The 22,964-nt window shown below is 43.5% G+C and overlaps 1 protein-coding gene across 1 annotated transcript; it reads right to left on the reverse strand.

Annotated features, from left to right (window-relative positions):
• Window positions 1-1,656: 1,656 nt before the first annotated feature.
• On the reverse strand, window positions 1,657-18,353 carry LOC142430109 (vomeronasal type-2 receptor 26-like). Its single transcript, XM_075535164.1, has 7 exons — window positions 18,330-18,353; window positions 17,351-17,529; window positions 14,832-15,123; window positions 7,075-7,875; window positions 5,034-5,261; window positions 2,993-3,116; window positions 1,657-2,570 (listed from the first exon to the last, which is right to left on the reverse strand). Exons 1-7 carry the CDS (start codon window positions 18,351-18,353, stop codon window positions 1,657-1,659), a joined length of 2,562 nt encoding a protein of 853 aa, XP_075391279.1.
• Between the last annotated feature and the right edge of the window lie 4,611 nt (window positions 18,354-22,964).

Here is a 22,964-nt window from a genome sequence, read left to right on the forward strand (position 1 = left end):
GCTGATCTGGGCTCCGCAGCGGGGCTATGTGGTGGGGGGTGGTGGTGGGAATGCTCTACAGATCAGCAAGCCCTTGCAGGTCCCTGCAGGCCTGTAGAGTTTAGCCTGTGGTTGGAGGCTACACAGGTGGGAGCAGCTCCCCACTGGCGGTCCTCCTGCACTAGCTGGAAAGTGCTAGGGCAGCTAAGGGTGCTGAGAGGAGGCACAGGCCATAGTGCCCGAATCCTGTGGTGGCTGGGGAGGGCTGCGGCAGGCTCAGGAGCTGGCACTGGGGACCCCACAGGGTTCCTAGGTGCTGAGAGCCAGCTGGAGCGCACAGATGGCTCTGCAGGGACTGCCAAGTCGAGTCCCAGATTCCCAAGCAGGCGGAATGTTTATTGCTTAATCTGCCCAGGCTGTGAGCACGCTAGGGCAGGCTGCTCAGCCGAGCCGCACAGACAGCGGTGCCTGGGCGCGAAACTGCAGGGGGCAATGGCCCCCGTCCTCTACCCAGGCTCAGAGCTCAGAGTCTCAGCCGCTGGGATCCCCACAGCACACGGGGGTGCAATGCCAGCCCGCAGAAGTGCAGAGCTCTTTCACTCTTGCTCCCTTTCAGCAGGGGCACCCACTCTTGCGCCTGGCGCTGGGAGGGGCCCTCAGTGGCAGACTCAGTAGCGCGGGAGGCGATGCTCCACAGAAAAACAGGGTCGGGCTTAGGCGCGGTTTGGGTTATGGCTCCTGCGGGAAGTGCTCAGCGCAGGGTCCCAGCTTCGAGTGGAGTAGGTGCTAAGCTGACAGGGGTGGGCGGCGGGGCACACGGAGGACCGGTGGAGAGGTCCGCGGCAGCGGTGTGGGTGGATGGTTCCCCGTGGGGGTCGCCACACAACCGCAGGTCTGTTACCCGGAGTTTGGGTGAATGGGACGTGGGCCCAAGGGCAGATTGCTGCCACGAGGGGAGAGGGGATATGTGGAAGAGGAAAGCTTCTCTCCTAGTGAGGTGCCGGGGTGTGGGCAGCTGGTGTAGGGGATATCATAACCGGCTGTGCTTGTCTAGGCAGTGCAGGAAAGCGACTCTGGTCTGGGGTCCGGTCTGTGGATGGAGCTTAGGCTAGTCGCGGGTGCGATGGCGGCAGCCCAGTGACCGGAGATGTCCCACGAGTCCGGTCCTGTTTCACCGAGGCCCCGGCCCAGGACAAATGTGTGGGGTGGGGTTGGGGTGCTGTCCCATGGGGATATTTCACTCACCAGACTCTTACCATTCTGCTACCTGGACACCAAACCCGCTTTGTTCGGAGACCCCAGGTAGGCCATCTTCCTCACTCAAGTTAGTTTTATTGTGTCTGTCATGCGCAGTGTGGAAATGAGTAGGCACTGATTCTGAAGCACCTAATCCGCTGCCATCTAGTCAAATTGACCTCATAAAGATTCTAAAGGTCTAACCAGGATTGTCTCTGTGGGATCCTAAGACTATAACTCTTTGTGGGAATATAAACCCTCATTTTTCTCTACCAAAATTGTTTTCTCTTAACAACAATGAACAAAATAAAATTCAAGACGCAGAAAGAGATTTAAGAATGACTTTAATTCTGGCTCTGAGCACGTGGTAGTCTAGTTTCCTGGCTTACGTGATTTCGTTCTCATGAACTATGCGAGGAAAACAAACAAAAGAGATTCTGATCATATTCTCCTCAAGTATGTTTTACTCTTTAACCCTTTCGATGTGTTTCCATGTGGCCTTAGAAATATAACATAGCACTTTGGGGCAAAGATGCAGCCTAGTAGCCCCATGCTGGAGGCCAAGATGGAGAAGATCTCCAAAGCCACCATGACCTTGCCCTGAGTGCTGTTGTAGACAGGGAGGAAGGTCACCCACACACTGCAGAACACCAGCATGCTGAACGTCAGGAACTTGGCCTCATTGAAGGTGTCAGGCAGGTTCCTGGCCAGATAAGCCAAGGAAAAGGCTCCCAGGGCTAGGAATCCCAGGTATCCCAGGACACAGTAGAAGGCAGAGACAGAGCCCTTGTTGCACTCAATGATGATGCTCCTGGGTTCAGAGGATGAGTCTATGTTAATGAAAGGGGGAGATGTCCCAAGCCAGATGCCACAGATAATCAATTGGATAAGGGAACAGATAGGAACCACCAGGTTTACAACCCCAGACACCAGCAGCTGCCTCATAATTCTTGCCGGTCTCAAGATCATGAAGGCCAGAACCACAGTGATGGTTTTGGCCAAAACAGTGGAAAGAGCCACAGTGAATATGACTGCGAAGGAGATGTTGCTGAGGATGCAGGTGACTGCGTTTGGACGGCCGATGAAGAGTAAGGAGCAGAGGAAGCAGAGGAGGAGGGAGAGGAGCAGGACATAGCTGAGGGTGTGGTTGTTGGCCTTGACTATGGGAGAGTCTCGGTACTTCACAAAGACCCACAAAACGATGGCTGTGATGACAGAGAAGCACAGAGATGTGCTGGCCAGAGCCATCCCCAGTGGGTCTTGATAAGCCAGGAAGGTCACAATCTTGGGTAGGCAGCGAGTCCTCTCCATGTTGGGATACTGACTCTGGGGGCACTCTGTACATTGATCGCTGTCTAGAGAGGAAAGTGAGAGGGAATATGAGACAGAGCACAGAGCGACACCTTTCAAATCTCAGGGTTTTCATGTGAGAGGGGTTTTGTTTTAATTTTCTCTGTTCTATATCTACCTGACAACCCTCATATTTAAAAACCACATGTCATCTCTCCCTGAGAAATGGTGTGTCTTGGAAAAATTGTTGTTTGATGCATTTTGGATCAACTCGACTAATGGCATCCCCAGAAATGGGAGCAGAACTGTGCTCCACTGGTTGTTCTGTGTCTTTGATCTCTGACAACAAATCAACCAACTTGTTTGTGCAGCACCTCCGGGTGGGTTGAGAACATAAATGATCCCAGAACTGTTTGTGTTACCCAGAACCCTTTTCAGGCTTATACGAAGTGAGAGAAATTGCTTGTGGAATTTTGTCACTTCATACCTGTTTGATTAGTTATTCCTCTTTCTGGACACAAAATACAATCAAAACAGCAGGAAGGCTGCCTTTCCTGAGGAATTTTCATGAATCCCAGGCCACAGCTCTTGGTACACACAGAGTGGGGAATCTGAAGGAAAAGAATCATTGATAACAGTTCATTAATACTGTATGAAGGAATAGTATCATGGAATAATACTGACTAATATTGTTCTGTTGTTATTAGTGATATTGAATAATTTTTGTTGTTGTCAAGTGATTCTGACTCATCATTGCCCTAGTGATCCAGACTGGCAATGGTCCTAGAAGATAAAATCCAATTTCCCATTTGGATTCCAAGACTGTAATCTTTGCATAAGCAAATCACAGGCTCTCTTCTGTTATAGCTCTAATAGGTTCCAGCAATGAACCTTTCAGGTATCCATCAAGTGCTTCACATCGGCACCACCACTGTACCTGAACACTGCTTTCAATGCCTCACAACTTACTTTTGAAATTTTGCCATAATGGATGCACACAGGGAAGTCAAAACAATATGTGGATGTGTCATGTTGATTCAAGTCAAATAAAATACTTCTTGTATGCTGGGGGGGGGCGGGGGCGGGAAAGGGGGGACCAAAGAGTGAAGTCAGTTTCAAAGGTGTGTACAAGTCATGAGAACTCTAGGTCACCAGATTCCTTCCTGCCCTGTTTCTGTACACAGTGGTCCCAGCGTGGTTTGTACTTAACTGTGAAAGTGGATCTCTGCATGGAGCCGGCAGCACCACAATGTGTGGGAAATCTGCGTATAAAAACTCAGGTCAATGGAATCCTATTGTTCCCAGTTCTGCTCTGTCACAGGGCACAGTCATGAGTCAGAATGAACTTCACAGTAACTATTTCAGGGTTTTGTTTTACTTTGTTGGTTGTGCATCTCAAACAGCAAACTTTCAACCACAATCTTGTGTATATCAAGCAGCAAACTTTCAACCACATTCAGTAAATACACCATCTGTTGTACTTCTTCATGGGGTTTCTTTTACTCCCCCCCCCCATTTTTATTAGCATGTAATTCACATATCATACAATTCAAAAGTTCAATCACATCAAGAAGAATTGTACAATCATCATCACCATCTGTTTTGGAATATTATCTTCATAACTGTACTCATTGTTATTAGCCCCCCATTTACTGCAACCTCCCCTACCATACCCCCAAGGAACAACTGCTCCAGGTATTGTCTCTGTAGATCAGTGGTTCTCATCCTGTGGGTCGTGATCCCTTTGGGAGTTGAACAACCCTTTCACAGGGTCACTCAACTCATAAGAGTAGCAAATTTACCGTGATGATGTAGCAACAAACATTATTTTATGGTTGGGCATCAGTACAACATGAGGTGTTAAAGGGCCTCCGCATTAAGAAGGTTGAGAAGCCCTGCAGGAGATGTGCCTCTCCTGGATTTCCCATACGGAAAGACATTTAAAAACAAAGAAGAGCAGCAATAAACTAGCAAGGATAACAAAGTAAACCAGATTGACAACCGCAAATAAGAAGTGGGTGATTGTGCACAGAGTTACATTGCATGTTCAGCACCCTATCATTTGATTTCCCTTAAGATCCATTCAAATTTTTCTGTTTTTAATTTTTTTCATGTAAACATTTTAAACATTTTCTACATTCTTTTCAATAAATATTCTTTCCACTTAGATGAGCAATTACTGAATTATAGTTTTAAGTAAGCTTATTGACCAAAATCTACTTGAGGAAGATATGTCTTCCTGATTGTCATTGACCCTCTACACTCCATCCAAATCCACCCAGTGGTGGTAAGAGAAACGAAACCTGACCACCTGCTTCTCTAAGATCACAGCCAAGAAACGACTATGGAGCAAGTCTATTGTGTAGCACCCTGATCACCTTAGTTAAAAGTATTCTTTAAAACCGTTGGACAGTAACAAGTATATAATGATATGTTAATAAATACAAATTTGATAGTGAGTTATGTGGTTACACAATTATTTTCATATCTTGTCTCTTCTTTTGATGCAGTTGAAATATTCATCTAACCTCTTCGAATCCAATAGGCCATTCTATAAGCTTCTCCCGAATCGTCAAACTGTGGCCATGTAGGCCCTGGGAAACCAGCTCTCCTACTTTCACATGAAATTCAAAACCTTCAGGAAAGTCCAGATAATTTAAAATGTCATATCGTGACATCTCATGTCTGTTTTCATCCAGTGAAACATGTTCTCCAGTGCTGTTTTCCAGTAGCGTGTGTTTTAGGAATTGGTGGAGCTGGAGGAAAAGCATTTTTATGAAATGAGAGGAGCAAGGACATTGGAGGCAGAATACTCAGACAAATTTTTCTCTCCCTCTCTTCCTCCCCTGTTACTGAATATGGTCCCTATTTTGATTATCCACAGAATGGAATGTCCTAACATATCAGAACAGGAAAAAAACAATCCAACCTAAATTCACAGCCACCCATCAATTCTGAGGCATGATAACCCAAAGTATTACAGATCTAAAATACTCCACGGGGGTTCTCCACCAATGCCTGTGAGTGTTTCATACTATGGTGGCTTTTGTGTTATTGTGATCCTGGAAACTATGTCAACAGTATTCCAAAGGCCAGCAGGGGCACCAAAGTCACAGGATTCAACAGGATGTAAGAGTTCAAATCATGTCATTGAGACACTATGCTGCACAGGATTTCTTTAAACTGTTGAAAGGCAAAGTCTTGAAGACCAAGGTGTGTCTGATCCAAGTCATGATATTTTGAATCATCTCACATGTATGTGAAAGGTAGATATTAAATAAAGAAATCCAAAGAGGAATCAATGCATTTAAATTATGATTCAGGAAAAGAATATTGACACTACCATGGATTGGCAAAAGAGCAAACAGATTTGTATCCAAAGAAATACAGCTGGAATGTTCCTTAAAGCCAAGGATTCTGAGATTTCATCTCACTTACTTTGGACTTGCTGTCAGGAGAGACTGGTCCCTGGAGAAGGACAGCATGTGTAGTGAAGTAGCAGGGCAGGGAAAGGGAGGATGCTCTTCAGCAAAACTAATTGACACAGCAGTGGCCGCAATGGGCTCAAACACAAGAGCTATTGTTGGCATGGGACAACACTGGGCACTGTTTCTTTCTGCTCTGCATAGGATTGCTTTCAGTTATAACCACTCAATAGCACCTACCAAGAACTATGGGCATTTTCGTGATGTTCCTGTTTCATTTTGAAAGACCACACTTTAGGCTAGCAGGCTAGAATAAATGCAATCACTTAATCCATCTGTGCCCAAGATCCATCTGTAATCAGTTTAAACTATCTGAAAAAAATCCCAGAGGGTCTCAACCTGTGTGTCATGCATGCTCCCTTTGGGGGGTTGACCAACCCTTTCAATGGAGTCAACAGATTCATACAAGTAGCAAAATTACAGTGATGAAGGAGCAACAGAAACAATGTTATGACTGGGGGGCATGACAACATAAGGAACTGTATTAGAGATTGTAGCATTAGGAAGGCTGAGAACCACTGTCATAAATATATTTCTGATGACTATTGTAGAAATGATCACGATATGAAACTCTGATCATTGGTTTTCTTTAGAGCTCTTGGAGAGATTCTTCAAAATCAAAGAAAGAGCCTTTGCCCAAATCGGTTGGTTGGCCATAGTTGTATGCATTTATTTCTAGAGTTTCAAATATATTCTGTCGGTCTGTATGTCTATTATAAACCAGTACCTTTTGTCTCCTCCTGAGAAACAAGACTAAATGGAAACAAAATCCACTACCTTCAAGTCAATGCAGACACATTGATGCCCTGAACAGTATCTGCTGCTCTAAATCTTTATGGGCACATACCATCTTATTTTCTTCTATATTTGAAACATTGTTTTTACTACTGCAGCTTGTTAGCATGTTTTGAAATGTTAGGTATGTTTAAAATTAGTATGTTTTACTATCTTAGGAAGTATGAATTCTACCTTATTTTTCAAGATTAACTTAGCTATTAAAGGTTTGATAATTTTATAACTCATTAAAATAACATTCATTGCTAACAAGCCATTAGTGTAAAGCAAATGTAAAAAGAATCTTTACCAGCCACACAGGGAACCTGTCATCTCTCAGGGACCCGGCTTCTTCCCCTCCTATAACAATCATTTCATGGAGAGCTTGGGCCACCAGGTGTACAGTGTCGTAGAGATACTGGATGGATTTCATCCTTGCCATGTCCACAAAAGGCTTAGGAAGAGACGCCAAGGAGGTATTGGGTGGGCACTCAGAATTTTCCCCACAGAAAGTTTCTGGAAAGCAGCAATTGAAATGGTTGAGCCACAGTTTGCTAAGGAAGATATCTTCAGGGTACTTGGAAGGATTCACTGTTCTTAAAAAGTGCTTCAAACCAGGAATCTCTGAACTCTGCTGTGTAAAGACAAGGGACCCATGGAAAGTATTTAAGAAGAGGCTAAGTGGTAAGCCAATCTCTTCCCTTTGAGATGTAGTGATCCATAGCTTGTGCCTTGTTAAGTGATAGTCTGCTGCAAAGAACAGGGCATTTGATGTACTTCTGTCACCATAAACAATGACCACATTTGCAGATGAGTCTAATATTCTGAGAATGAAGATCAAATCTTCTGGTTTGTAAATTTCCTTTGTCACTGAAATTTTTTCTGTAAGCGCCATGCAGACACCTTTGAGGGCCATTTCTCTTCTAAGGTCCCAAATAAACCGCTCACCTTTTGCATCTTCTGGCACTAAAGTACTGACCCAGGTCCATTGAAAATGGACCAATAAGGAGACCATCCCGGAAGCCAGACAAGTGTGGCTGGGGGCCATCTGATAGAGGGAGGAAAACTGGTCCTTGTTTCCCAACAAAGGGTCAAAAGAGCCACAGAATATCTGAATGCAAAGAGAGAGATGTTCCATGTAGGTTGTTGAAAGCACAGGTAACAAGAGAATTACAGAAACACAAGCGAGTCCTCCCAGTGTGCAGAGTCCAGCTGTGCTCCACAGGGGTTTCAGAGTGGAGACCTTTGGGGAGCAGTTTGCCAGGGATTGCATCTGCTCAGTGGTTGTTGTGAGGAGCCTTTGAGTGGATCCTGACTCCCAGTGACCCACGAGGACATAGTAAACTGCCCTGGGGGTTCTCACGGCTTCCTGTTGAGAGGAGCAGATCTCCAAGTCTCTCTCTCAGGGAGCAGCTGGTGAGATCCAATGGTAAGCACTTAACCAGTGCATCCTGAGCTCCTTTAGCTGCCTGTTATATTCCCGAAGGTCACCCAGTGGGTAAGAAGCAATATTCAGATTAAGATAAATGGATTTCAAATATCAACTTTGTGAGTAGCTAAGTCACTGTGGACAAGTTAAATAACCTCTGCCATTTTTAATTCTCACATCTCTGTAAGGTGCATAATGTCACCCTGTCATTGTCTTCTCATAGGACCAATCATGTGACTCTTTGTAAATAATTTTAAGATTGTCATTAAAACATGTCTATTTAGGCAGATGGTGTATATCCATGCCATCCAGCAAAAATTAAAACAGAGATAGGTGAATAGGAGGAGGAGGAGAAGGAGGAGGACTTCTGGTACGATGGTGACCAGGTAAGAGGGTCCTGCTGGAAGCTCCAAAGGAATGGCTTATATTGGGGACCAGGAGGCTGAGTGGGGGAGCCAGAGCATATAATTAAGGCTCACAGCACCTGAAGGAATCCATTATCACGCATCAATAACAAAAAATAATATCTTTGTGTGCTTACCTTCCTGATAAGATCGCTAGAGACAAGTGGGTGCATAAATAACAGTGGTGAAGAAAGATGGCGTAGGGCTATCAAAAGATATAGTGTCTGCTGTCTCAGTCTTTAATGTAAACAAGTGGCCATGAAGCTGTGACGCAACAAAGCCCACATGGAACAAGCACACCAGGTTTTGTGATCATGAGGTGTCAAAGGGATCAGACATCAGGCATCAAAGGACAAAAAATCAAATCATTTTGGAGGGGGAATGCCGATTGGGCACCCAAAACCCATCTGTAGGCAAATGGACATCCCCTTACAGAAGGGTCAAGGGGAGAAGACAAGCCAGTCAGGGTGCACTGTAGCAATGATGAAACCTACAACTTTCCTGTAGTTCTTAAATTCTTCCCCCCAACCCCTCTATCATTATCCCAATTCTACCTTACAACTCTGGCTAGACCAGAGGATGTACACTGATACAGATAAGAATTGGAATCACAAGAAATCCAGGGCAGATGATCACTTCAAGACCAGTGCTGAGAGTGGTGATACAAGGAGGGTGTACGGAGGGTGGGGTGGAAAGGGGGAACTGATTCCAAGGATCTACATATGACCTTGATTCTTGGGGATGGACAACAGAAAATTGGGTCAAGGGAGACGCTGGACAGTGTAAGATATGGCAAAAATAATTTATAAATTATCAAGGGTTCATGAAGGAGAGGTGGTGAGAAGGGAGGGGGAAAATGAGAAGCTGATACCAAGGGCTCAAATAGCAAGCAAATGTTTTGAGAATGATGATGGCAACAAATATGCTTGACACAAAGGATGGATGTATCGATTGTGATAAGAGTTGTATCAGCCACCAATGAAGTGATTAAAAAAAAAAGACTCATGGCAAACCGGAGCTCTTCTCCTTCCTGGTGTCGCCCTTCCCCCAAACCCCTACCTGTATGCACTGTGGCCTGGTACCCAGCCACCCTACACCATCGGCCTTCCTGCTGTTGTGGTTACTGCAGAAGCCAGCCTCCTCCTGCTGCCAGAGTCTGCCCACAGTGTGTCCTTCCATCTCCAGTTAGTTTCCCCATATGATTATGGTTCTTGCAGCCAGACCAGAGCCCACGCACTGCCTGCCCTTGGCCCCAACAGATGCCGCCACCTGCCCACAGTACTTCACACTTATTGAAGACTTATGCAGGGCTAGTAGACACAAAACAAAATCAAAGCCATCCAGATTTCAAAGAAGTAAACCACTCTCTGTTTATAGATGATATGATTCTGTATGCACCAAACCCCAAAGACCTGACAAAACTATTACTGTAACTAGTTGGGGATGTTGGCAGTACAGACAGATACATGATCAATATAACAAAATCAACAGGACTCCTGTAGACTAAGGAGAAGGCTCTGAAAAGGAGAGTAAGGAAACGTCACAATAGGCTCTAAAAGATAGGAGACTTGGCAACAAACCTAGCCAGAGAAGCAAGTCTTCTGCACAGAAAATAGACAGCACTACTGTAAGAAACCCAGAGAGAGGTATTGAAATGTGAGAGGGTTCCATGTACGCGGCCTGAAAGGCTCGGTATTGTGAACATGTGGATCCTGCTGACAGCAGTCTATAAATATAGTGCAATTGTGTTCCAGATCAAAGCATCATTCTCCATAGAAATGGAAAAACTAATCACCAACTTTATATAGAAAAGAAACAGATCCAGGAGAAGCATAGCACTACTTAAGAAGAAGAAGAAAATGGGAAAATTCTCACTTCCTGTCTGTAAAACTTATTACAAGTCACTAGTCAAAATACCCTGTTACTGTTACTAGTCAAAATACCCTGTTACTTGTAGACAACTGATGCACTTACTGACTTTACAAAGAGCCAAACCACACTACATGGAGAAGCGATCATCATTCAGTACATGGTGCCATCAAAAAGGAACTCCGTTCTCAAAAAGGAAAAAGAAAGAAAGAAACATACCAGAGCCATCTCTCACACTTCATACAAAAACAAGACGGATTGAAGATCTAAATGTAAACTCTTAAACTATAAGATCACCATTAAAAGAAATAAAAAGTGGGTCGGATGAAAATGAAGACCAAATCAAAAGCATCAGTACAACAGGAAAAATAACAACAAAACAAGAACCAAAAAAAAAAACACCCCATACACAAAATAGAAGAGAGCCAGAGGCCTGAGATGTCCTAACATATGAAATTTGCGTCCACCAAAAGACTACATCAGAAGCTCTGAAAGGAACCCACGGACTGGGGAAGCATTTTAGACAGGACGTATCAGAAAAAGGGTTAATCTCAAAACTTAGAAAAACGTGCAATGCCTCAAGAGAAAAAGGCATATCATCTTCGGGAAGAAGATATAAATATTGTTGTTTTCAGATGTCCTTGCCTCGGCTCCAAGTGACAGCGAGCCAATGCACACAAGAAGGAAACACTGCACAGTCCTGCTCCCTTCTCACCATTGTTCCCACGCCTGAGCTAACGGATGGAGACACTGTTTCAATTCCACCTCACCTAGTGACTCCCTCTTGTGCACCGCCCCTCCACTATCCCAAACAGGATGTCCCTCCCCAGAGACCAGTCCCTTCTGAAAATATGTCCCATGTAAGGAAGATGAAGTCTTGCCAACATTACCTCTAAGGAACATTCTGGCTTTAGGTCTTCCAATACATATTGATTTGTCCTTTTAGCAGTCTGTGGCGTTCTTCTCCAGCACCACAATTCAAATGCATCTATGCTTCTTTGGTTTTCCTTAGTCATTATCCAAATTCAATGTAGAATGCCATGGTTTGGGTCAGACACAACTTAGTCTTCAAAGCAACATCCTTGTTCTTCAATACTCTAATGAGGTCTGGTGCAGCAGATTCACCTAATGTAACACATCTCTTGACCTCTTGACTGCTGATTCCAGAAGCAGTGATTGTGCATCCAGTGAAGGCAAAACCCATGACACCTTCAAACGTTTCTCCATTTATCATGATGTTACCTCTTGATCCAGTGGTGAGGATTTGGGTTTTTGTTACGCTGAGGTGTAATCCAAACTGAAGGCTACACTACTTGATTTTCACCCTTAAGTGATTCAAGTCCTCCTCGCTTATAGCTAGCAATGTTGTGCCATCTGCATACCACAGTCTGTTATTAAACCTCTCTCCCATCATGATGCCACACCCCGCTTCATAGAATCTAGCTTCTCTGATGATTTGCTGAACATGTTGATTGAAGAAGTATGGGAGATGATACAACCCTGACACAGCTTTTCTGATTCTTAACCGTGCAGAAATCCCTTGTTCTGTGGGCACAACTGCCTCCTGATCCATGGAGAAGTTCTGAATGAGCACAGTGCAGTGTTCTGGAATTCCCCAAGGTGATGCACAGTTTATTATGGTCCACACGATCGAATGTTTTTGTATAGTCAATGAAGCACAAATAAACATCTTGCTGGGATATTCTGCACCGAGTCCTAATACATGTGACCTTAGGAATGACATCGCTTGTTCCACATCCTCTTTTGCATAGGGTCTGAACTACTGGCATTTGCTTCCAGTGCTTCGTCAACTTTCTGAAACAGTTCAATGGGCATCCGACATTCCTGGAGCCTTATCTTTGGTGAATGCATTCAGTGCAGTTTGAACTTCTTCCCTCAGCACCAGTGATTCTTGTTCACATGCTACTTCCTGACATGGCGGGATGTTCTTTTTGGCACAGTGACTCTGTATTCTTTCCATCGTCTCTTGGTGCTTCCTGAATCATTCAGTATTTTGCCTTTAAAGTCTTTCAAAATTGCAGTTTCAAAGATTACGTTGTTTTCTTGAGTTCTCTCCATTTTGGATAAGCCCAACATGCTCTTTCCTTTTGTTTTTCTAATTCCTGGTCTATGTACATTTCATTAACATGTGTGATTTGGTCAGCTGGAGCCGCCCTTTGTGATTTTCTGTTTAGCCCCAGGACTTCAGCCTGTTTTCCATTGGCTTCAGTAACTACCATTAACAGCAACTTTCAGAGTCTCTTCTGACATCCACCATGATCTTGCCTTTCTTTTTAATGGCCTTTTGCTGTCTTCACAAATGATGTCCTTGATGTCCGCAACAGATCATATGTCATTAGTGTTTCATGCATCACATTTGTTCTTGAGATGTCCTTGAAATTCAGATAGAATTGGCTCAAGGTGGTATTTTGGTTCTCATGGACTTTAATTTTTTTCTTCAGCGTTATCCTGAACTTACATGTGAGCAATCAATGGTCTGTTCCACAGTTGGCACCTGATCTGGGCTTAGGTGCTGATATTGACCTTCTCTTTTTGTGTCTCCCCACACATGTTGTACATTTGATTTGTATGCATTTCATCTGGGGAAGTCCATGTGTATAATTGCTTCACGTCTTGTGGAAAGAAGCAAGCTTTGAACAAGCCATTGGTTTTGCAAAATTCTACCTACAACTTCACTTCTACCAACAATTCCATATTATCCAAGTACTGTTCCTTCCTCTTGGTTTCCCACGTTTGCATTCCAATTACTAATAACTATCAATGCATATTGATTGCATGTTTGATCAATGTCTGACTGAAATGGTTGGTAGAATTCTTCGATTTATTCATCACTAGATTTTGTGGTTATGCATAAATTTGAATATTAATCCAATTGATTGATTTCCTTGAAGGTGGATAGATCTGATCTGGTCACATATAGCATTGTTCTTTAGGATGGACTTAGCAAGATCCTTTCTGACAACGAATGCCATGAGATTTGCTTGATTGTGTTATTCCTAGTATAGTAAATCATGTGATTTACAAACAAGGGGCAGAACACACACACACACACACACACACATACACCAAAACAAATAAAAACCATGCACACTTATGTATCTTGAAATCTGATCTAAAAAGCAAGGAGACTGGAAAATAACCAAAACTCCATCAGCCTATATTAGTGGATAAAACAATTCATCCTGCATGCAATGGAGTACACGTGTCACTCGAGAACATTGATAAAACTGACAAGTCTCTGATGGCATGGACATGTTTCGAAGACACCATGCTGAGAGAAGTTCACCAAGCCCATAGTGAAAAATACTAGGAGACAATAATGATAAGATGAGAAAATGGTTTTCACACCAAAAGAGCAGACTTTGATGATGGCAGAGGAGCTGGGGGAAGGGACAGTGAAAGTCGGGGAGTGGAAGGAAATCAATAAATACAATTGATGATTTTATGAGATATAGAGACAGTAAGATACAAAAATAGGTTAAAAAAAGAAATTGTTTCTGGGAGCCTAAACTATATGGAATCAAAAAGAGCATAATCGCTTAGTCTGATATGGATTAAAATGCATCCCTTCAATGTGTGTTAGTGTCCTGCTTCCAATACCTCTGGATGAAATCACTTATAGAAATAGGATTGCCTTTGTTACATTACTGAGGTCATATCTGTAGGCTATGCCCTCAACTCCATCAATTTTGAGTCCTGTAAGGAACATCACAGACACATATATTAGCAAATGCAAATGGGGGGATATTGAAGTCGCATGAATTGCCAAGGTAATGAGTAAAAGCAGAAGAAAAAAGAAAAGAAATTTACCCCAGAGCTGGCACAGGTGTTTTCTAGAGTCAGCATGCTGAATTCAGATGGCTAGTCTCTACTGTGAGAAACAAATATCGATTCTTGAAAACCATGCCCTTGCAGAGTTTATCACAGCAGCTTATGGCAGCCCCAAAGCAAAAACCATGTTCAAAAGCCATGAACACGAGTTACATATAAAATTGCTTAAAATGCAAGGTAAAATTAATACACGTGAGTTTCCAAAACTCAAGGAAAAACTAAATTACATCATTATGGAACTCTTCCACAAGCTTGGTGAAGGCTTTATGTTTGCTTATAGAAAAATACTTTCCACCTTGGGGATCATTTGAGGATCCGAATTTCTAGAAGTTATTTTGCATAGGTCTTAAACAACAACAATGTCTTGATGAATCATTTCCTTCCCAGTTTCTGGGCCAAAATAACAAATGCAACACATTCCAGAGCAATCTGCAGTACCTTTGACCCTTTTGCCTACAAAGTGGTAGAAGAACAGCACTGAAGAAGGAAAACCCATCCCCCCAACCACCATACTTTTGGTGTCCTGTAGAGCTCCAGCAGGGCCCCAGTCTGCATTGAGAACTCGGAGGAGAGAGCGACAGTCACAGCCATGCTTTTCATGTGTTTCTGGCAGGTGTAATTAGGTATGGGGGGCTCACCTTCTGAGAGCCAGTCCAGGGTGCTCTTTAGGGTGCTAACATCGTTGGGATAAGCATTGTAGAGCCGGAAACCCAGGGACATGTTGGGAAGCAGGTGGGGACTCCTATTAATCTCCTCGATGGCAAAGAGAAAGCCCAACACATAACTATAGGCCCTGTCATCCAACCTGATCAAGGCCAAGAGAAAATAACTTTGAGTAGAAAAATCAAGTTGTACACTTCAAATCATACACATACTTCCCTTTATGGTGCTGCACAGATAGTATATGTATATATATATTTTAAAAGTTGAAGGTTTGTGGGAACCCTGCGTTGAACAAGTCTGTCTGCAACAATTTTCCAATAATTTGTTCAAATTGTGCCTCTGTGACACATTTTGGTAATTCTCATACCACATTGTGGTCCCTTCCGAAGGGTATTGCACGATTCTGGGACAGAAGGTTAGTGTCAAGATAACTGTCGTTTGTTGTGGGAAGCAGAAACCTGAGTGTGACTCACTTTATTGAACTGCTCCACAACCAAACATGCATTGTCGCCAAAGTATGCCAGTTCCAAGCCAAGGAGAGCATCTGGGGTTTTTGGCCCCCAAATTAATTCAGTGCAGATCAATTGTTGAGATGATGGTTTGAAATCTGCAGCTATGGGCAGGATGTTCCTGAAACCCAAGTACCAGAATCTATCACCCTAGATAGGGATAAGTGGTCTGTTTCTTAGAGGTTATTGGTAAAAACTTGTGAGTCCAATGGGGAGGGCTATTAACAAAGTCCCATAGCAGGAAATAATCCACATATATATGTTGTCATATGTCAAACTCTGATTCATGAATGACCCCAACATACAGTAGGTTAAGGTTGTGGAGAGGTACAGCTAGACAAAGCAAACCATTGTGATGCATTCCACGAAGCCAGGCAGGGGAGGAAAGCAGGTAGGGAAAGCTTGGACATAGAACTTTTGACTAGACAGTGGTATCCTCAGAATTTACTGCGAAAAAGTGTACACCGCCATGCACCATTTCAACAAGTTCTACACATACAGCAATGTGGCATGCCTTACACCCAACGACTTTTCCTTTGGGTCTGACAATTTGCTGGAATGTATCTTAGCTACCTGTCATAGAACATCTGTTCCCAATGAATTTATCTGAAGTTTACGTTGAGCAAAAAATGCTTGTCCCTGTGTCCTAAGGAAACAATTCTAAACCTTTGGAGTTTCTGAAGTAATTTTCTTATTTGGGAGACCCTACCAATAAGGGAACAAAGTATGCATTATTGGTAACAACATTGCCCAGCATGTTCATTTTCTGTCATGGATGAGCTGGGAGGGTTTAGAGACAGAAATGGCCTCTGTAAGCATGCAGAGGGCAACTCAGAAGGGCCCGGTGAGCTGCCCTTCCTTATGCTTTCAAATTTCTGAAAACGCTCAATGGTCCCCCTGAGAAGGGACTTTAATATTGTTCTCTCTACAAGAGACATTATCACAAGCGTGCGATTTAGATGTTCTATTGCTATTTTATTATTTAGCACTAAATCTAACCTAGTCTTTTTTTAACACAACATGTCTATCTTCCCCCACATCCTGAGACAGAAATAAGATGAATTTTGAGTCCTTTGTGGGGAAGGGTTGGTTCCTGGGTGTCAGAAATTATTTTCTTTAGGCTACTAAACAAGGTTAGAGGTTCAAAATAACCCATCAATGCCCTGGCAGGAAAGCCTAGTGATCTGCTTCTGCAGAGAGCACCACTAAGAAGCCTCCAAGAGATTGGTTCTATGCTGTAACACACTGGGCCACCTGGTTTCACAATTAACTTTGAGGCAGTGATTTGGGGTTTTCCCAGGGAGGTTTCATAACATTGCCCATAGAATATGGAAACATAAGCTTTCCTGAAGAAAATCGCTAATAAGGATTCTTGCAAGCCAGCTGAAATTAAAGGGTGTTGATTCTCTTTTTCACTCAGAAGAAAAAATATACCAGAAGGGAAAGTGAAAGGAAGGCAGAGTTGTGGTGAATAAAACAAAACAAAACATCAGGGTTGGTGAAGTGGAGGGTCAGTGAAAATCCAAGAAACCCTCTAGGCTGAGACAGTGGCTGCAACAACGGGCACAGGCCTAGCAAGAGCACGGAGCTGGTGCAGGTCTGGGTAGGGTGTTACTCTGCTGCCCAGAAGGTCGCCATGAATCAGAGCAGACTTAAAGGCAAGCTACAATCTTTGGAAAGAAAGAGGCATGTAAAACCATTATTGTGGGGGAAAATATGTAATTTCCTTATTTCTCTCTTCTCATTCACACACAGAGAGAGAGAGAGAGAGAGAGAGAGAGAGAGAGAGAGAGAGAGAGAGAGAGAGAGAGAGAGAGAGAGAGAGAGAGAGAGAGAGAAACAGAGAGAGAGAGGACTTACCAGTCATATGCACTTTCTTTTGGATGGGACATGAAAAATTTGCGGTGTAGTTCAGAGTTGTGCGTCAACTTGTAAATGGGGAAAAAGCCTCCAAGCACCAGGTCCCCATCCCGGTAGCCACTGTGCTGCGTGATATGTTCATATTCAGAAATGTTCTTTGGGAGCATTGGAGTGGGAAGCTGCCAGAGAACCAAAAGGAGCAGAAAGAGCATCCCACCTGTGACTCACCTGCCTCCTGTAGAGCCCCAACTCCCTGAACAGCAGGAAGAATTGGAAGGAGCCTGGAAAAGTAGCCTTGTGCTGGGAGACACTGCATCTACGCAGGGCACAGATGTGTGAAATGGCTCTCTGTCCCTCCAGCCTCTGGAACAACACAGGGACTGTTAACCAGAAGGCAGTGCTGGAACCAAGGAGGAGCTCCACATATATATAGTCTGCCCTCAACACCACTGTGGACCACAGGGGCTCTGCTCTGCTCTTCCCTTGACTTCCTCAGCGCAGCCCCATCTGGTCACATCTGTACATAAAATCCCTTAGGGCTCTCCTGCCCTAGGCCTCCACACCTGAGACACAGACCAAAGTGAAAACACACGTGAAAAACATGTTTTCAACGGTTCAATTTAATTGTTGAAATGAGTAGCCCTGAGCTCTGTGTTCTTGGAAGAACCCCTATGGAATCACACTGTCAGCAGAAACTTTTTGTGGATTAGACAAGAAACTTGGAGACAGGAATTCATGTGAATGTGGAAGGATCATCTGCAGAGAGAATGGCAAGGATGGCCACAGACTCAGAATGTCACCCATCTGGGTGATTTAATTTTATATGAAGACATTGCTAGGGTAATATGTGTTTTCCTGTGTATGTTCACAAGAGCAAAAATTAAAACCATTTAAATGAAGGACAAATTGTGGTCATTTATGTCACGCTGGGATTCACCAGTTTCATGACATGTGGGTGAGAGCACAGCTCTACAAATACCTCCTGCTGCTTCTGCTTCTTCATCGTAAGTAACACAGGTTTCACTGCAATGAGCACAGTCCAATGGAATCAGGATAGCCAGTGTGACTCTCAGTCAAAGGTCACCTTGAGATCTTCTGTGGTGCTGGGAGGAGGGTGCCCCAGTAACCAGAGATATCACAGGATGTGCTTTATCAGAGCATGGATGAGCCCTGCCTCCAGCCCAACCCTTAGGTCTCTGGAATATGGTTTGAAGAATTGATTGTGTGGTCACTCAGGAAATGAGCATTCTCCATCCTATTTTCCAACAGTTTGGCAATTGAAGAAGTAAAATCATTTATATCCATAAAATTTAATTCTAGTGTATATTCCCCCAGAGGACTTAGGTAGTGCAAAGGGTAAAGCGCATTCCCTTCTCCAATGGTAAGCAGTTCAAATAACCTCAGAAGAAAGGCCTGAGATCACAGTCACAGAGAACCCTATCAACAGTAGCACCTGGCATGTTTCCATAAGAAGGCTGTGAACAGGGAGGAAAAAGGGAAAGAAATTTTACTGGATGAATTTCAGATTAAAATATAACAAGCAATCATTCTGTCTCTGAAACCCAAAATTCCTAGACCCTGAGGACCACTTATCTAGGCCCAGCTCCATGGAGGCAATATGTGGAGTCTGGCAGAGCTTGACCATCCTTCATGACCCCCTCGCAGTCACACCCAGATTTCCAAAGACCCTTCTAATCCTGGTTTCTTGCAGTTCCCATCCCCAGAGCTCAGGTCTAAAAGAAGAACTCAGTATGCAGTCCACTTGACTCCATTCTCATAATGAGTCCTATGCCAGGTGCCAGTTGCTGAGATGAGTCCGATTCAAGGGCAGGGCTGCAGATTGTAGATGGTTGAATGCCGGGGAGTTAAAGACTCACGCTAGACCTGGAGTAGGGTGTTTAGAAAATGCAGTTGTTAAGCACTTTTGCTGTTAGCCACCAGGAAGTTGGGTGGCTCAAACACACCAGCTATTCTTTGGGTGAAACATGTGCTAAATTGTTCCCTACAATTTCCAGCTTTGTCAACCTGTTGGACAGTTCTACCCTGTTCTGCTGTGTCACAATGAGTCCGAATGAACTTGATGGCAATGGGTTTATTGTGCATTGTTGTTTTTCTTGTTTAAGCTCGATTTCCTAAATTGTAAATTACCCGATGTTCATAATTCAATCAACTTTGTATCCAGTAGTTTAAACTCTTCATCAAACCACTCAATAAAGTATGCCTCATCCTTTCCCTGATATCTCTCCCCGTGTGGACTACTACCTTTACCCTATCACCCAAATCAGCACCAGGGTACAAGCTATCCTATTGTTCTATCTTCTCTGCCTTGCCTTCTCCACCTTTGCAAACTACAGTGTCTGTCCCCTTTGGTAAGGAGGTCTTTAGCTTGAGATTTTTATGAAACAGTGTTGTCATATACTATTTGTCCTTTTGTGATGGGGTCATTTAAATTATGGTGCTTGTGTAGAATATTGAAAGTACCATGGGCTGCCAAAAGCCCAAACAAATCAGTCTTGGAAGCAGTATGGCCAAAATGCTTCTTAGAGACAAGTAGGAAGCAGTATGGCCAAAATGCTTCTTAGAGACAAGTAGGAAGCAGTATGGCCAAAATGCTTCTTAGAGACAAGTAGGAAGCAGTATGGCCAAAATGCTTCTTAGAGACAAATAGGAAGCAGTATGGCCAAAATGCTTCTTAGAGACAAGTAGGAAAAGACTTCATCTCACATCCTTGGGCCTTCCGTCAGGAGACAGGAGTTCTTGTCGAAGGGCATCATGATTGGTCAAACACAGGGGCAGCAAAACAAGGAAGGCCCTCCACAAGATGCATTGGCATGGAGTCAGAAACGATGGGCCCCAGCACAGGAACACGTGCAGGGAGGCTGCAGAACGAGCAGCCTCTCCTGCTGCTGTGCACAGAGCCGCTGTGGGTTGGGAGAGACTCGGGGCTCCTGACAACAAGGAACACTTCAGTCAGCATGACGTCCTCTAGGCCCATCCACACCTGTGGCGCCTCTGGTTTCTGTCATTGCTTATTAGCCATGTAGCGCGTTCCATTGTATTACCCGACTTTGAAACCGTGCTCTTCTACTGATGTGCATGTATGTGGTTTCACCATCTTGCCGCTCTGAACAGTCTTGATGAGCAAGCATGGGCCTGTGTCTGCTCCTGCTATGACTACTACGTCTTAAGGATATAGATCTTGCAGAAGACCGCTGGAGAGTATGGAATCTCAATTTCCAGTTGTTGAAGGTAAGCGCCATATGACTTTCTAGGGCAGTGGTTCTCCACCTTCCTAATGCCGTGACCCTTTGATACACTCCCTCATGTTGCGGTGACTCTAACCGTAAAATTATTTTTGTTGCTACTTCATAACTAATTTTGCTCCTGTTACGAATCAATTGACCCCTGTGAAATGATTGTTCAACCCCCCCACCCAAAGGGTCACCACCCACAGGTTAAAAACCACTGTTCTCGAGCGATTGCACATCATTATATTTCTCTTTGCTTTACACGAGGGTTCCAAACTTTCCAAAGCCTCTCTGGCATTTTTTTAAATTTGACTGTCATTCTTGGTATACGGTGATCTCATCATTTCTTTTATTTGCATCTCATGGATGGATAGTGATTGTGAAGATCTCTTCATATGTTTGTTGGCCATTTGAGTGTCTTCTTTTTTTAGATCATTTTATTGTGGACTCATAACTCTTATAACAATCCATAAATCAATTGTATCAACAATATTTGTACATGTTGCCACATTTAATTTCTAAACATATACTTCTATCAAACCCTTAATAGCAGCTCATCTTTTTTCCACACCCTCTTACCCCCCCCCTAAATTACACATTATTATTTTCATATTTACACCAACCACTGTCTCCCTTCCTCCATGCTGTTATTCCCTTCCCTGAGGGGAGGGTGGTTGTGTGTCAATCATTTATAGGGCCAACCTGGCCAATAAGAACATGTGGGACTAATAAGGTCACAGGTTGATTGGAGGACAAAGAGATAAATGGCTCAGCAAGCCCCATCTCTCTCCCTCTAGCTCTCTGGTGAGGAGACTAGTTTGCACCTGCCTTAGCTGGTTTGCTGCTTCCACTTGTGAGCTACACTGCCTGTAGGAAACCCATACCATGGATCCTGTTGCCAGAGCTTGAGGTTCCTTCGAAAACTGCTTTACCCCTCTGCGGGTGTGTGCATCACTTGAGCTTGAGACTGTGGGATCGTGTCGTCTGGCTGACTGTTGTAGATCTTCCCTCCTGTTTGCTCTTTGTCGTTTGGATGCCTGCATTGCACTACAGAAGACTCAGTTGTTTGTTTCCTTAACCTTGGACCGAGGAGCCCTCGTGTGTTGTAGCTCTTCCAATATATTAACTCTTCTACAGAAGTGAGTTGAACTAAGCCCTCTGTACTGCTGTGTGGACAAATTAGCTGTTACAGTTCTTGATATATATATATATATATATATATATATATATATATATATATATATATATATATATATATATTCAAAAGTGTCCAGGCTTTTTTCTTTAGAGAACCCTGTCTAACAGAATCACACTCATGGTTTTGGCCAGCACAGTGGAAACAGCCACAGTGAACACAAAAATGAAGGTGATGTGTTTGAGGATGCAGGTGGCTTTGTTGGCACGTCAATAAAAGGTAATGAGGAGAGGATTCAGAGGAGTAGGGAGAGAGCAGGACATAGCTCAGCTACCCAACGATCGCCGGGGCCCGATAAGAAGTGAGAGTAGCTCATTTTTGCATTTTTTTTTCAGTTTGTACCTGTTTGATTAGAGACTTTCCTCAGTGAGAAGAAAATACAATCAAAACAGCAAATATGCTTCCCTTTTTCACCGATTTACACAAATCCTGTGTCACAGGCTGTGCTACACACTGAGTGTGGAATCTGTAAGAAGGGAATCACTGATCACAGTTCAGTTGTGGTGTGTGAATGAATCACATTATCTTACATAGTAGTAATTTTGGATAAAACAAATTTGATTTTGTTGAGAGATCCTGCGTCATAAGACCCCAAGTGATCCTAACTCATAATGACCCTATAGAGCAAAGGAGAACATCCCCAGAGGAAGCAGTTCAAGAGAACTTCTTCGGTTGGAACCCATGTAGGTTACTAACAGGAACCATTTGGGTAGTAGGCAACACCATGATTATAATGAAGAAAAACTAATTAGCACATCCCCTGGAAATTTTCACCATGATGCACTCACCCAGATAGGTCTAAACCAAATTAGGATATATCCTTTTCATACAAGTTAAATCGAATAAAATTACGTTGCGGGCATAAAAGCAAATGAACAAACATGATTTGAATTGTGCATGCATGTGATTATAACTATAGATCACCAGAATATATTCCATACGGCTTTGCCCGCGTGAACCCCGGGATGGCACATGGTGTTTTCACTGAACTACAAACAGGAAAGTGACTGTCTACACCCACCAAGAAGAGCCCTGGGGATTATGATAAGAATTGTAAGAGCCCCCAATAAAATTATCTAAAAAAATAATCATTTGGACACCTTCAATGGAATAAAATAACAACAACAACAAAACAGTTTCACAGTGGCTGGTACAGAGAGAGAGGCACAGA

Source organism: Tenrec ecaudatus, chromosome 1 (assembly GCF_050624435.1).
Source record: "Tenrec ecaudatus isolate mTenEca1 chromosome 1, mTenEca1.hap1, whole genome shotgun sequence".
Lineage (NCBI taxonomy): Eukaryota > Metazoa > Chordata > Mammalia > Afrosoricida > Tenrecidae > Tenrec > Tenrec ecaudatus.